This window comes from Onychostoma macrolepis, chromosome 25 (genome assembly GCF_012432095.1).
Source record: "Onychostoma macrolepis isolate SWU-2019 chromosome 25, ASM1243209v1, whole genome shotgun sequence".
Taxonomy (NCBI): Eukaryota; Metazoa; Chordata; class Actinopteri; order Cypriniformes; family Cyprinidae; genus Onychostoma; species Onychostoma macrolepis.
This window is the reverse complement of record NC_081179.1, coordinates 6,115,778-6,132,220: the sequence shown is the minus strand read 5'-3', so window position 1 is coordinate 6,132,220 and position 16,443 is coordinate 6,115,778. Positions and strand designations below refer to the sequence as shown.

The 16,443-nt window shown below is 35.5% G+C and overlaps 1 protein-coding gene across 1 annotated transcript; it reads left to right on the top strand.

The window, feature by feature from the left end:
• The first annotated feature begins 2,627 nt into the window (after nt 1-2,627).
• On the top strand, nt 2,628-16,000 carry ireb2 (iron-responsive element binding protein 2). Its single transcript, XM_058767758.1, has 21 exons — nt 2,628-2,735; nt 5,438-5,533; nt 5,681-5,846; nt 6,373-6,510; nt 6,762-6,998; nt 7,078-7,147; nt 7,908-8,091; nt 8,178-8,317; nt 8,419-8,590; nt 8,677-8,777; nt 9,386-9,502; nt 9,603-9,762; nt 9,850-9,985; nt 10,878-10,962; nt 11,038-11,319; nt 11,453-11,557; nt 12,214-12,356; nt 12,530-12,677; nt 12,766-12,888; nt 12,981-13,166; nt 14,992-16,000. The coding sequence occupies exons 1-21, from the start codon at nt 2,711-2,713 to the stop codon at nt 15,103-15,105; spliced, it is 2,928 nt and encodes a 975-aa protein (XP_058623741.1). The 5' UTR covers nt 2,628-2,710; the 3' UTR covers nt 15,106-16,000.
• Nucleotides 16,001-16,443: the final 443 nt, after the last annotated feature.

Genomic DNA, 16,443 nt, shown 5'->3' with positions numbered 1-16,443 from the left:
AATCTCAGTTTTGAAAAATGAGCATGAGCAATGTTCTTCAAGAGAAATGTTGCATTCTTTTATTATTACAAAGAACAACATGCACAAGTTTACATGATTTAAACCGACATGACAATATCCAAATGACGTGTCATCATTAACCCTTTAAAATAATCAATAATTATAAATCAATAGATTTTTTTGGAAAAGTGTGTGAAAAATTGTGTTTTATGGTCGGTCACAATTTTTTTGTTTTTTTTGTTTGTTTTTTAATATTTTGTTTATTGAGTTTTCACATTACAATTTTAAACAGTACTCTCCCCCCCACCCCACAACCACGGCCTTAAAAAAAAAGGCACATAATGTTGAGTCAAAAACATTCCAGAATTTTCAGAGTTTACAGTGAAAAAAAATAAATTAATTAATTAATTTTTTTTTTGAATAGAAATAGTGTCCCATGCTTGTTCAGTCCATTTCATTTAACGCAAAAGGCCTAACAACATCCAAAGATAAATAAATAAATTAAGTAATTAATAAAAACAATAAATAAATAAATAAATAAAACAAATTGCAGAAGAGGTACATCTTCATTAAGAAAAAAATAAATAAAAAATAAATAAATACATAAATAAATAAATAAATAAATTAAGTACACACTTTCAGAATACCTGTCTAGATAACATAGTAAAGGAACTAAAATTACTGGTAACAGAGGCAGATATACATGCATACATATATACTCAAACCTAGATATATTAAATAAATAGGTGACCTTTAGAAAAGAAAAAGGAAAGGAAATAAATAAATAAAACAAGATATAGAAAAAAGATATAAAAAAAGAGGTGGAGGTTGAGACTGGCTACTCCATCCTAAAGGCCAGGGAGCTCTTCAAAGTATTTAATAAAGGGAGACCATTTGGATGGTCGGTCACAATTGTGACCGGTGGGATGAGTACTGAATTAACATATTTCTGTGGTCATAAAAATTGTTATATATTTTAGCCCAGCTATTTTAAACTGTTTGATCACATTCTAGGGTTGCTATTGTGCATTAAAAAAAAAATACAACATTGATAAGAATACTGAGATAAAAGGCAAAAAAATACAACCATCAACATATTTCAAAATTTTTAATTTTTTTGTAAAATGCATCATCAAATTTTTATATTAGTGCTACCAGTATTACAACATCAATATTGTAACTTATTTGTAACATTTGAACTTTTAATTTAGTGCAATATTTTGTCATTGCAACATTTTATTGCAATTTTCACTAACAACTGCAATTGGATTTATATTGTATATCTAAGTTCACTGTTAACCCACCGGTCACTATTGTGACCGTCAACATGTTTACTCATTCTATGACCACACTCAACAAAACTGAATATATGTGAATTCATATATTAATACTAGACACCTTAAAGATAATGTGTACCAAAAATCTTTGTCATATCTTTATGTTAACATACTTTACTAGCCTCTCGTTTTGGAGCTTTGATGCTGCCATCATCTTCTCCAGGTGCAAACAGGAAATAAACTGCTCTGGTCATGTGACAATTTGCACTAATCATGTGAAACTGCACATATTAAATTTTTCCATATTTGCAGGAAGTGCACTAAAACATCAGTCAGTAAGGTTTTTAGAGCTATATAAATGAAAACCTTTTTTATGGGATTAAATGGGCACATTTGTATGTTATATATGTAATAAATACAATATAGATATATATATATCAATTTTAACAATATTATCTAATATTACTTCAAATGTAATATAACACCATTATATAATGTTATGTAAGATATTATATAACATTATATTATATTATATAACATATATATATATATATATATATAACTTATGTATATAACACACAATAAGATACATTTTACAAATAAAAAAGTGTTGCAGCATAATCCAAAAAAACACATGAGGAAAATGGGATCAAATTGGGGTCAAATCTTCTTTTAAAATGCATTACATTAATACAAAACACAAATATAAAATATTGATTAAAATAATTGATTAAAAATGTACAAAAATGTAGACAGGCATTTCTGTGAACTTATTTTTCAACTTTTATATGCATATAAACATTAACAACAGGCAAAATGGTGCATTTTTGCTGCATTTAACAATATGAACAATATTTTAAAAATAAAATGAGATCAATTAAAAATAAAATGGTTCAACAAAAAAGTCAGATAAATTAAAAAATGTTAATAAAACAACACAAAAGAAGAAAAATCACTACTTTCCTATTTAGTTAAAATTGTACATACAAAACACCAAAAGAATATTGCTTGAAATAATTTCTAAAATTAAATAGACTAAATGGTTTGTATTTATAGTAATGTATGAATATTAATGTTCTCTCTCACACACACACACACACACACACACACTTATATATGATAAATAAAAATAAATTTGATGTCTTCAGACATTTACACTTGTAAATACTGTCGATATAAAGTATTTAACATTATTAATATAGATAGGATAATTAAAAAAAAAAAAAAAAAGATAATCTCTATATCCACTTTCATATCCATTATATTAAGATTTGTTGATAGAAGAGTAGTGTAGGAGATACTGTTTGTTGATTGGACGACGCTGATCGAGATCCTGTACTCTGATTGGACAGTCCTCCAGGGAGGAACTGTTTGCTGATTGGCTAGCTGTCGTGGCTCGAGCGAGTGGAGTCGTGTTAATATTAGTAGTCATCATGGCGCTCGGTTCACCTCAGCACGGTAAGGGCTGGTTTTACAGATAAAATAACAATAATCATCTCATTTACGCTCCGACAGAGATATATATAACCGGTTATATGCGAAGTCACAATTGTGTGTTAAAACAGCCCTTAAATATTCATATTTAGAAGGATGAAGACGGCGGTTTTGTCGTTAGCAGTGCGGCTAGCGGCGAGAGAGCGACTGACATCCAGATCGCGTGCTAACATACAGCTCACGAGATCACAAACTGATGTATCAAAACCTAGTGAAATGCCCACCTTGACAACATCTGTTTTATGCATATAGGATGCTAAAAATGTTGTCTTGGCAGGGAGCTCATTAAGCATCGAGACACAACCTATTATGTACAATGTTTGATTATTATGCATTGTTTACTTTACAATAGCACATATGTACCATGAGTGGACACGTACCATGAGTTTCCGTAGTGTTCTTACTTTACTGTACTATGTAAATAATATAGTATGTGAATATGGTAATCAACATTCTTTTATGTGCATATATTTGATTTGAAGTAGTATTACTGTCGTTTATTGTCACTATACTATGGTAAGAGCAAAGCATAGTCTTTCTCTCTATTTATTTATTAATTATTTCTTCATTATACAACAAATAATACATTATATAACAAAACCTCTTTATCTTAATATGAGGTTGTACTACCTGCTGTAAAACGTTCATAAATGTCCCAAATAGTGTCTTAAAATGAACTTGAAAATTAAGTGACATGTATACATTGTGTGAACCAAATGTCCCCAAAACTGTAAAACCTGCATTGTGGGAAACTTTGGGAGGGAATTATCCTCAAAAATGTTCTATATGTTGTCTTAATTAAGGTCTACAATGCCTAAAGCTTTCTTTTAGAAGTAAAAAGTGTGTAATTATAATTAACTGTGTGTATGTCAGTGGACTGATCCTTCTTTAATCTGATTGTCTGTTAGCGAGAGTGTTATTTACTTTTCCCACCCAGTGTCTTTATCTTCCATGTCTTAAATATAGATCAGGCATTTGTGTGTGTTCGTAGGTGGCATTGTAAGTTTGTATTCTTTGCTGCAGTTTCTGTTTAATCTGAACTCGTCTAGCCTAATCTAACGCATGCAGCAGACGCAGGCTGTGAGTGATAAGCGTGTGTCTGTGCATGTTCATCCACCACACATGCAGTCACATTGTGTCTCAATATACTGCAATACACTGCTGTGCAGCAGCACTGGTGTGTTTATATCATGCACAATAATGAGGATTTTTTTGTTCTCTCTTTTTTGGCGAACTGTCAAGCCTTCTGCATGGATAGTTTAAATTCTTCTCTCTTTTTTGTGTCAGAATTTCTTGTGACAGCATGCAGATCTGACTGCAGCAGTGCTAGTGTTACTTTAACACAGCCTGTTTCTCTTTTGTGTGTGTGTGTATTAGGCATTTTAGTCTGTGAAAGACTATTTGATCAAACTGATTCGATCTCCTTTGAATGCAATGTCATGAGAGTCAACCAAATTAATGAATAATTATTGCATGTATGTTGGCATGATTAAAATAACATTAAACTTTAAAAATATGCATTTATTATTTATTATATTGGCTACTTGTATATAACGTTGGTTCAAAAGCTAGTTTTTTCTGTTTTTGAAAGAAGTCTCTTATGCCCACCGAGGCTACAATTATTTGATTAAAATAGTTTATTTGTTTGTTTGAATTCTAAATTGAAACATAATAAATGTCTTTACTGTAACTTTTGCTCAATTGAATGTGTCCTTTGCTGATTAGAAGTGTTTATTTTAATAAAAGTGCATGCATATAGATAGATCGAGAGAGAGATAGGTAGATAGCAGTACTATTATGGATGTATTTTTCCATGCATTGTTGACTCTAAACAAAGTCTACTCCAAAAACATGATAAATGTTGTTTTTTAAGACACAATTAAGATAAAAATAGTAACAGTGATCTTAAAACTTTGAATTTAAATAATAATAGAAGTGTTTTTTAACAATAGACTGTTTGGCAACACACAACAATGGACAAAATGCCTATTTTTTCTAGTTTTGAATAGAAAATAGACAGGTTCTTTAGTAACAGAAGCATCTCTACCTTCTCCAATGAGAAAACATGAAAATGGTTTATTACTGTCCGCAGTATCCAAAAGGGTTTTTGCTTCTAGGCACAACTAGGAAATGCAAATGCTTAATTGTGTTTGAATTTTGATCATAATATGTTTCTATAAATGACAATGTCTGGCTTTGTACCTGGATCATATCACTTTTTTTGTTGCTAAAGTTTTGGTGCATTTCTAAATTGAATGTTCAGATGTCTTTTAATGCTTGTGTATCTGCCCTAAACGGCTGTGAATTGGGCTTGTAAGCTCTCAGTACTCACTGCCAACACAAGTCCCACAGCTGTACACTTGTGCCTTCTAAAGGGGACTTGAGGAGGGAAGAGGTGAAGGCCTGCGAACAGAGGAGGTTTAAGAGAAGATACTCTCTCTTTGAGTTATATAAGCCTTGCAGGTGTTGGTCTGCTGTAATCTGGGCCAGTTTTTGATTCTGTTTGGTCGTTGCAGGTGCACATTACACAGTCACAGCCAAACCCAAATCCAGATCAGATTAATGACTTTCAAACACACAAGCCGTTCTTTTCCTGTCACAGTTACACAGATGACATTCATTTATCAGCTCGAAAATTCTTAATGAAGTCTTTTTATTCTGTACAGAACATCCATTCGGCCATTTGATCGACACTCTGCGGAGCGAACAATATGAAGAGCGGCGATATTTCAACCCACAGAAGCTGAGTGATGTCAGATACGGTGAGTTGCTCAATGCTTTAATGGAATTAAATCATGCACGGATGCAAGTGACTTCACATGTTTTAAAAAAAGTGTAATTAAACTCAATAGATTTCAGATGTAAAAATAAAGTCTTGCAAAAATACTAACTGGCTCTTTCTCTTGTAGAGAAACTGCCGTTCTGTGTGCGGGTTCTCCTGGAGTCCGCCATCCGGAAGTGTGACGGGTTCTACATAAAGACAGATGATGTCTCCAGTATTTTGGATTGGCAGACACAGCAGAACCAGTCTGAGGTTGCGTTCTCGCCCGCCAGGGTTCTGCTACAGGATTTTACGTGAGTAATTGACTCGGTCGGCCTTGATTTTGGGTGAAAAAATAAATGGAATTTTTTCCCTGATAAAAACTGTGATTGCTATTTTTGCTATATGTGATTAAAAAAATTCCAGGTTTGCTGTGCTTGTTTGTATGGCAGTATTTTGCTATTAAATATCAAATATGGTTAGTTATTATTAATATTACTAAACAAAAATTTATAAATGAAAACAAATTAAAATGTTACTATTGTAATGTTTCACTGTAAAACAAAAAATCATATAATAATCATTTTATTTGTCTTAATTTCTTCATTTTCAAAGGATAGCATCTTCATTTTCAAACGAACAAACTCCTTTAACGGAGGGAGCCTTTAAAGCTTCTATTTTGTTGATAGGCGTTTCTTGTCAAGTATGGTAATATTGCTTAGATCGCAATAAATCATATCACAGTGCTTTATTTAGATGAACAGCCCTATCTTCAGTCGCACACTAACTGGGCCTGTTCATAAGGTTGGATATATCCTGATAGCTCCATTGTGTTCACAGGGGAATTCCTGCTATGGTGGATCTGGCAGCCATGAGAGATGCTTTAGCTAAACAGGGGGTCGATCCGAACCTGGTGAACCCCAGATGCCCCACAGACCTCATCGTAGATCATTCTCTGCAGATCGACTACAGCAAATGGTGAGAGTGAACGCAAAGGCTAAAGGACGGATTAAGGCAATGTTTATGTTTTAAAACCCAATAATTACAACATTAACATAAACAATTATTACGGCTAGAACTCCTAACGTACACAGCAATTAGGGCGATAATGTATTGTGCTACTGTTTTTGTGAAAACAGTCCCTTTTTATGAGCTTAACCAGGCACGATGCAACACGTTGTTACCATCAAGCGACAAAATTGCTAAAAAGCATTTGCCTCATTTCTCAGTGCCATCCAGAGCCCTCCAACCCCCACGGACGAGAGTCACGGTGCCGCTGTCAAATCTCCTGCCGGCCGACCATCTCCACGAGGGAGCAGCAGCGGTCACTGTTCAGGTCAACGACCGAGTCATCGGGGCGGCTGCAGTAAAGCCTCCTGCTCCGACGCTCCTAGTGGCAGAAGCGCAGCAGTACAGATAGAGAACACACCCCTCCTGTGCCCCTTCCACCTGCAGCCCGTGTCAGAGTACGTCTCATCTCACACACACTCTAGCATGAATTTGTCTGCATTCTTTGATGCCCTGATGTCTGTCTGACCCAAACAGGCCTGAAACGATGGTCAGAAACCAAGAGATGGAGCTAAGCAGAAACAAAGAGAGGCTGGAGTTCTTTAAGGTGAGCTTTCGGAGCTTTCTGTGATTTATATTTACACGAAAATATTACAAAATGCAATTTATATCACATTGAAGTTATGAAAAGTGAGATAATCGGAGATTTATCAGGAAGTAAATTTAACTGGATCGTGAAAAGTATTTATTAATATTATTTCCTGCCTACTTGGTTACATTAGCAGAAAAGTGTTTTAGAGGTGGATATCATTTTTAATTATGAAAACAAATATTGGTTATTCTTTAAAGTAACATTTACAGTCATGCGCAATAAAACCAGGATCATTTATTACAGAAGTGAAAATTCACAAACGTTCTGTCAAAGTGCTGTCAAATGATTAATCGCGTCCAAAATAAAAGTTTTTGTTTACATAATATATGTGTGTGGTGTATATTTATTATGTATATATAAATACACACACATGCATGTATATATTTCAGAAAAATATGTTATGTTCATGTATTAAATATATTTATTTATAAAATAAATTATATGAATATAAATATGGACATGTAAATATTTTCAATATATACTGCATGTGTCTGTATTTATATATACATAATAAATATACACAGAACACACACATATGTTATGTAAGCAAAAACTTTTATTTTGTATGCGATTAATCATCTGACAGCACTAATTCGAATAGAAAACGACTATTTTAAATGGATAATGATATTTTACAATAATAAAAAAAAAATCTTACAGACTACAAACTTTTAAACAGTACTTGAATGCTTATTTTTCACTATTTTCTCTCTAGTGGTGTTCAAAAGCCTTTAAAAACATCAACGTAGTTCCTCCAGACATCAACACAGTGCATCAGGTGAATCTAGAGTACCTGTGTCAGGTGGTACAGGAAGGGGAGGGGTTTATTTATCCTGACAGTGTGGTGGGAACAGACTCCCACACCACCATGATCAACGGCCTTGGGATCCTAGGCTGGGGTAAGCATGATGTTAGTTATTGTGTTATATTTGTGCACTATTCTGTCTGGTTTATCTCACATTGTCTCTCTCGTGCTCTCTTTCAGGAGTTGGAGGCATTGAATCAGAGGCGGTCATGTTAGGTCAGCCAGTGTCTTTGACTCTGCCACAGGTCGTCGGCTGTAAACTCGTGGGGACCATCAATCCTCTTGCCACATCCATTGATATCGTACTAGGCATTACTAAGGTACATCGAGGTCCTTGTTTCCTTAATGTATAACATCATCAGTGAATTTGCAAATCTCGAAAAATGACGTATCATGCACTGATCAGATCTTTGTGTCTCAGCATCTGCGTCAGGCAGGAATTGGCGGGAAGTTTGTGGAGTTCTTTGGGCCTGGTGTACAGCAGCTCTCGGCTCCCGATCGGACCACCATCGCTAACATGTGCCCGGAGTACAACGCCACTGTGAGCTTCTTTCCTGTGGATGACATCACCCTTCAGCACTTTAAACACACCAGTACGGCCCATCCTGTGTACTTTAGATTATCAAGCTTCAAGTTTTTGTAAGGATGTAACTTGACGCAAAAATGTTTTTCTTATCAGTTTGCAGTGAGGAGAAGCTTCTGGTTTTAGAAGACTATCTGAAGGCTATCAAACTCTTCAGAAGCTACGGCGACCAATCAGAAGAGCCACAGTATTCAGAGGTTGGTTAAATTAGTTTTTAATGAATATTTTGAGAATTAAACAGGCTGTTTTTGCTACTGTACCTTTTATATGTCTTTATACACAACAGTTTAAGAGTTTGGGGATTTATTGTAATGGAAAGTTTCTTACGCTCATCAAGGTTGCATTTATTGGATCAAAAATACAGTAAAAAGAGCAATATTTTCAAAATATTATTACAATTAAAAATTGTTTTAAAGTTGTTTTCAAGATATTTTAAAATATAATTTATTCCTCTGATGCAAAGCTGAATTTTCAGCATCATTACTCCAGTTTTCAGTGTCACATGATCCTTCAGAAATCATTTTAATATGCTGATTTGCTGCTCAAGAAAAATTCTTATTATCAATGTTGAAAATTGTTCTGCTTCTTGAAATTTTTTGTGAAAACCCTGATCTTTTTTTTCAGGATTCTTTAATAAATAGAAAGTTCAAAAAAGCATATTACTTTCTTTATTGTCACTAGCCCCAAACTTTTCGATGGTAGTGTAAATCACTGAGTAACCGAAAAAGCAATAAAAATTCACAGTTTGCCCCCTATAAAATTTCCAAGTTAAGTCAAGTCTGTTGTGATGCGGTTGGTGTCGTAGGTCATCGAGATGAACCTGAGCTCAATTGTGCCTCATGTCAGTGGACCCAAACGGCCGCAGGACAGAGTCGCTGTGACATGCATGAAGGAAGACTTTATAAACTGCCTGAATGAGAAGGTGAAGGCACATATTAACATATTCAATTGAAAATAATATTGGTAGCCTTTGACATCACTAATACCAGTGTATGTGTTTTGTGCCATCCATGTCTTTGTAGGTGGGTTTTAAGGGCTTCCACATATCCAAAGAGAAGCAGGCAACTCAGGTCCCCTTCCTGCACGAGGGGGCCGAGTACAACCTGGCGCACGGATCTGTCGTCATCGCTGCTGTCATCAGCTGCACCAACAACTGCAACCCGTCCGTCATGCTGGCCGCAGGTCAGACGTCAACACGCCTCTAGATCTGATATGAGCTGTTTGCACAGTGTTTAGTGCATCTCACATGTATGTCTGTATTTTGTTCAGGTCTGCTAGCGAAGAAAGCTGTCGAGGCTGGTCTGACGGTAAAACCGTACATCAGGACCAGTCTGGTGCCCGGCAGTGGAACTGTCACACATTACCTGAACACCAGTGGAGTCCTGCCCTACCTCAGGAAACTCGGGTACACACACACACACACATACTCACTCACTCACTCACACATAACAAGGTTATTGTTAGCAAAAGCTATCATTAAAACCCAAACTCTACTAAAGTGATATAACATTTATACATTTATAAGATGTATGTAATGGTAATATGTATGTTTTGAACATCAGTAATTATTGTTGTTATTTTGTATTTATTTTATTTCTAAACATTATATACATTTTATTATTTAATCTGCATTTTTAATAACTTTTTATTTGTATTTTTGTTCAATTTCTCTAATAAATATAACACTTTGTTATTATTATATAACATTAGTATCTCTCTCTCTCTCTCTCTCTCTCTATAAAGCAAATTAAATAATAAATCATATTCAATATTTATAAATGTATAAATTAAAAATGCAAATTAAAAACAATAGCTCCAAATGCCATATATATGCACCCACATAGGTTATTATCATTAATGACAGCTATCACTAAATATATATAAGCACACACATTTAAATAATAAATATTTTATGCAATCAAAAAACTCATCAATCCAAGGCACTCGAAAATATTATGAAAAATTAAAAAGCCATGGCTGTGAATAAAGGCTTTTTACTTTTTCACAATATATTTTTTGAGTGAATTTCTTTCATCCAAAGAGCACCGATTCATAGAGTTCACACCCCTGCAGAATTTTGTGCATATTTTTGGATGAATAAGAATTTTATATTTATTACAAATAAAAATAAGAAAACTAAGTGGATGTAACAATAAATATAAATGTATAAATAATAGATTATTTAGAAAAAAAATAATAATAGTGACATTTTCAAAATTATATATAAATTTTGTTGCACATAAACACATTCACAGTTGTCTGAATAAGCATTCATTGTGATGATTTTTTTGTTTCAGGTTCGAGGTGGTGGGTTATGGATGTGCCACTTGCGTGGGCAATACAGCACCTTTACCTGAGAGTGTGGTGGACGCCATTAAACAGGTGAGACAGTTTAATCTTATTCCTGTCTCACTTCTCTCCGATCTGCTGTGTATTAATCTGTCTGCTTGTGTGCAGGGTGATTTGGTGGCTTGTGGTGTGCTGTCTGGAAACAGGCATTTAGAAGGACGCCTTTGTGACTGCGTTCGGGCAAATTATTTGGCTTCACCTCCACTGGTGGTGGCGTATGCGATCGCAGGCACAGTCAGCATCAACCTGGAGACAGAACCGCTGGGGATGAACTCAGAGGGGAAGGACGTGTATCTGCGGGATATCTGGCCGTCCAAAGAGGAGGTGAACCACACGGAGGAGAACATCGTCATCGCCTCCATGTTCAAAGAGCTGAGGAGCCGGATGGAGGTGCGAGATTATAATGGCACATGTTCCTCAGAAAATATAACAGTATTGGTTATTTGAATTGATTGATTCACTGAATCAGTTGACTCAGAAGAGTTGTCTGTTAATAATGGCTGATTTGTGTGATTGCCTGCAGAAAGGAAGTATGTTCTGGAACAGATTAGACTCTGCTGAATCTGCCCTCTTTCCGTGGGATCCCAAATCCACCTACATTCGATGTCCGTCCTTCTTCGGCAAACTGGTGAGTGTCATGCAGTATTATTTATATATTATTATAGTATTTTGTTAATGTTTTGAATTAGCTTCTGTTTTTATATTTTCATTTTCATTTTAATAATTTGGTAATTTAATGTTGTTTTGTAATTGTTATTAGTTTTTACTTTTAAATATTTCTATTTAGCTTTATTTTTATTTCAGTTTAAGTTTTAGTAATTTTGTCGTGTACTAATTTTTTTATATTACTATTTAGCTTAGATTTCTTTTTATTTCAGTTTAAGCTTTAGTAATTTCATTATGTATTCATTCATTTTTATTTCTTTATTTCTGTTTAGCTTTAATTTTTTTCTTTCAGTTTCAGTTATTTTAGTAGTTGAACTTATTTTATTTCAGTTAATTGCTAAATGCAAAATTTTTCATTTCGTATTTTATTTCAGCTTGATTTCAATTAATGAAAATAATTTGTAATAGTTTTAGTTAACAGTAACAACACTAGTGTTATGTAGATGCAGATCTCCCCATGCATCACGTTCACAGTATTTTGATATTAACACAGCCCCGTTTCTATCAGTCTTTTTTCTTCTTATTATTATTATTATTATCAATTTTATTATAATAAAATATATGTATAATGCAATGCTAATCGACATAGCCTTTATCACTGCTTTTTTTTTGTCTCAGTCTAAAGAGGTGTGCACTCCTCAGTCCGTTGAGGGCGCGTACCCGCTCCTCTTTCTGGGTGATAAAGTAACAACCGATCACATTTCTCCAGCGGGAAGCATCGCAAGAGTCAGCGCTGCCGCCAAATACCTTCAGAGCAAACGGTGAGATGATTTGGAAGGGTTTTTGTACTGTTTCTTATCAGTATGTTCATATATTTGTCCTTAACATCATTCATTATAATTCCATTGCATTTAGCAGTAAAAATGATTTTTCGTTCATATGTTTATAAAGATTATTAGAAACTAAGTTCAGTTCCTTTATATATTTGATTCAGTTTGACCCCTCGTGAATTCAATTCCTATGGTGCACGGAGAGGAAACGATGCTGTAATGACTCGAGGAACATTTGCCAGCATAAAGCTTCAAAACCGTCTCATTGGGAAGACCGGACCCAAAACACTGCACATTCCATCAGGACAGACGGTCAGTGACTAGACTGAACCGGTTTGAACTTGATTCCTTCTGAGTCTGTACTCGTGGTTTGATGTATGTTTTTGTTTTCTCATCACAGCTGGATGTGTTTGAAGCTGCTGAACGCTATCAGAGGGATGGAGTTCCTCTCATCATCCTGGCAGGAAAAGAGTACGGCTCCGGCAGCTCACGCGACTGGGCCGCCAAAGGACCTTATTTAATGGTACTGGTCCCATAATCCTTTTCCTGAGGAACTACTTTTTGTTCCTGTGATTAATTCTTAACATACGGACTTGTCTTGACTGGGTTATTTAGGGTGTCCGTGCTGTGATAGCGGAGAGCTTTGAGAAGATTCATAGGAATCATTTGGTGGGGATGGGAATCGCTCCGCTGCAGTTCCTGCCAGGACAGAATGCTGACTCGCTGGAGCTGTGTGGAAAAGAGCGATTCACTATCAACATCCCACAGGAGCTCACGCCCAGACAACAGCTAACAGTACAGGTAGAGCGACTCACAGTGGATAAAACAGTAGTGAGATGTGCTCACAAGTGGCACACAGTAACAGCACAACCAGTGTTGTATGATTGACAAACAAACAACTCTTATGAACTGTTTTTTAGTGAATTGAAAACAGCCAATGTAGTCTGATTCACAAATAAATGACTCTTGGGAATCAATTTTTTTATGAATTAAAACATACAGCATCATCAGTTTAGTCTAATTTAAAAAAAGAAACAAAACTAAAGCATCTGTTGAACCAGTTGATTGTAGTGAATCAAAATCATTCAGAATAACAGGTGACTCTTATGAAACACATAGGAGAATCAGTGTAGTCCGATTCACAAATAAACAACTCTGATGAAAAGATCTACAACTCAGCCACTGTAGTCTGATTCACAAATAAATGACTCTTGGGAATCTTTTTTTTTTGTACGAATTAAAAAGTACATTGCAATCAATGTAGTTTGGTTCACAAACAAATGATTCTTTTGAACTGATTCTTTGTAGTGAACCATAGCCACACAGCACAACCACTGGAGGCTGATTTAAAAAAAGAAACAAAACTAAAGCATCGTATGAACCGGTTCTTTGTAATGAATCAAAAGCATTCAGAATAATCAGTGTCATATGATTCACAAACAAATGACTCTTTTGAACTGATGATTATTTATAGTAAATCAAAAACACAGCACAACCAGTGTAGTCTGATTTAAAAAAACAAACAAAAAAGAAACAAAGCATGTTATGAAACCATTCCTTTAGTGAATCAAACAAATGCATTGTATTCTGACTCACAATGAAATGACTCTCATGAACCAGTTCTTTTTAGTGAATCAAAAACACATAGCACAATTAGTCTCATGTAGCCAGACCTTCAGACTGACGGCAGAAGGTCTGGAAACCTTGGATGCTTTGAATAGAGTCCATAGAGCCCATATGACAGACAGGTAAAGCAACCAACCACGTTTCGTTTTGTGCCACGTCATGTTTCGGGGCGTGGAAATGTCCCCACAACAACAGACTGGTTTGTAAAACTCTGATATATTTTAAAGATTCTGTGCCGCGAACTTTAAATATTTCACATACTTTATAAAATCCAGCATTTAGTTGATCCTGATTAGCGCTCATCGTCACAGTTGTAAACACGACGTCTTTCTTCTTCCATGAGGGGGTTTTGCATCACGGCATCTTTGTTTCCAGGAGGAACGTTAAAGAACGCGAGACATATCTAGCGGAAATCCTGTCTAATTTAACCAATCCGGTGACGACGTCGAAATTCCTGAAGTGTTTCCAGTTTTGTGTGCTGTGTGCATCAGACATGACGTCTGAGGCTGAGACTATATCACAATCAGTGTAGTCTGATTCACAAACAAATTACTCTTTTGAATTGATTTATTTGTAGTAAATCAAAAACACAACAGAACCAGTGTAGTCTGATAAAAGAAACAAAATAGCATGTTATGAAACAGTCCTTTGTAGTGAATCAAAAAGAAACAGCTCAAGTTTAGGTTGATTCTCAAACAAAATACTCCTTTGAACTAGTCCTTTTAATGAATCGTTCAACAAGACTCACTAACTAATCTGTTAGATAAGTAGCAGTGGCACTACATGTTTTGTGACCGCCATCATTAAAATTAATATATAGGCGTTAGAAGTTGTTTATAGCAATAGCTAAGAAAGAATTTCTTTTCTGCCATTACATTTAGTAAATTGTTACCAAAATAGAAAGCTTGTGCCCAGTCCTGCTCTTAATTAAACTGCAATTGCTTGCACACACATTTTTGTCCATGCAACATCTAATATTCATGTCTGCCTTTGTTTCCAGGCGAGCACAGGGAAGAGTTTCAGTGTCACGGCTCTTTTCGAGAACGACATGGATGTGGCGTTTTTCAGGCACGGAGGCATCCTGAAGTACGTAGCTCGTTCTCTGCTGCCGTAGAACAATCAGATTCATAGCCACAGAGACGCCCATGGACCTCTGATCAGTACAGCGCCACCCAGAGGCCTTCTGGAGGCCTTATGAACTCTGAACGCTGTGCCTCTTGTCTGCCGAATCCTCCCGTCCCAGAGGACGTCATTGTTTTGCACTTAAAAGCAACAAATGTCCAAGGTTTCTCTCCAAATCATTCTCTCCACACCCAGATGTGCTACATTGTGTATTTCTACGGTCTGGATGTGGAGCGTAAACTTTGGTAGGTTTGATTTGGGCATTTCGTATTGCAGTGCCTGCAACGCGTGTCAAGAAACTGTTCTTCTGAACTGAGCTCTTTGGTGCTGGACGCGAAGGCTGCACGACGACCTCACAGCCAATGGAGGCTTTGCTCTTCTTTCATGGTGCTGATTTTAACACGGCCAATTTGATGGAGCGAAAATGTCCACATATTCAAAGCTTTTTAGCGCACTGTTGTTTCTTCATTTCCCAGCTCTCGTTTCTGTATGAACGTCCACATATTGCCGTCACGGCAAAAAAAGAACTCTTCAATTTCATCCGATCCAGTAGAATATCGATTTATTTATTATGAGCGTCCACTTAGTGTTTTCTGTTACTGGGAATATGAGTGACAGTGATGACTAAGGAAGTATGTTAATCCATAAACATAATATATTACTCTGAGCTCACATTAGAGAGTGAACGATGGCTGGTTTTGGTACTATCAGTGCTGTTTGCCTTGTTGCGATGTTTGGCTTCAGTCCTTGTGTTCTGTATCAGTATGTGAAGACAGTATGCAACTCCTCAGCACAGGAGTGAATAATGCAGTAGAAAAAAAAAATCATTCTTTTTTTTTTTGATTATGCTGTTATTGTAAATAATTTTTAATAAATAATGAGATTAGCATGCTGAGTTTGTCCTTTCTGTATTTATAATACCACAGGCTGTCAATACAGCACAATCAGTGTAGTTCAAATCACAAACAAATGACTCTCATGAACCAGTTCTTTGAAGTGAATCAAAACCATGCAGCGCGATCAGTGTAATCCAAATTACAAATGACTCTTGTAGTGAATCACAAACATACGGGGTAATCAGTGTCCAAATCGCAAGCAAATGACTCTTGTGAACCAATTATTTGTAGCATGACAGAATATTTCATTTAATCTTTGTATTTTAAGTATTTAATATTCAATTGTAAAATTAGATTTAATTATCTGAAATGATTTGAAGTATTTTAATATGCAATTTGGAATAGATTTTTGGTTTAAAATATGCTCTGAAATATTCACAGTTGGTACTTTATGATAAAATGTATGGCATTGTAGCTTCCCTTACGCTAGGGGC

Coding starts and splice junctions, on each gene's coding strand:
- ireb2 (XM_058767758.1), top strand. CDS start 2,711: ATGGCGCTCGGTTCACCTCAGCACG. Junction 8,591..8,676: donor TCAGCACTTTAAACACACCA/GTACGGCCCATC, acceptor TTTTCTTATCAG/TTTGCAGTGAGGAGAAGCTT. Junction 11,558..12,213: donor CGTCCTTCTTCGGCAAACTG/GTGAGTGTCATG, acceptor TTTTTGTCTCAG/TCTAAAGAGGTGTGCACTCC.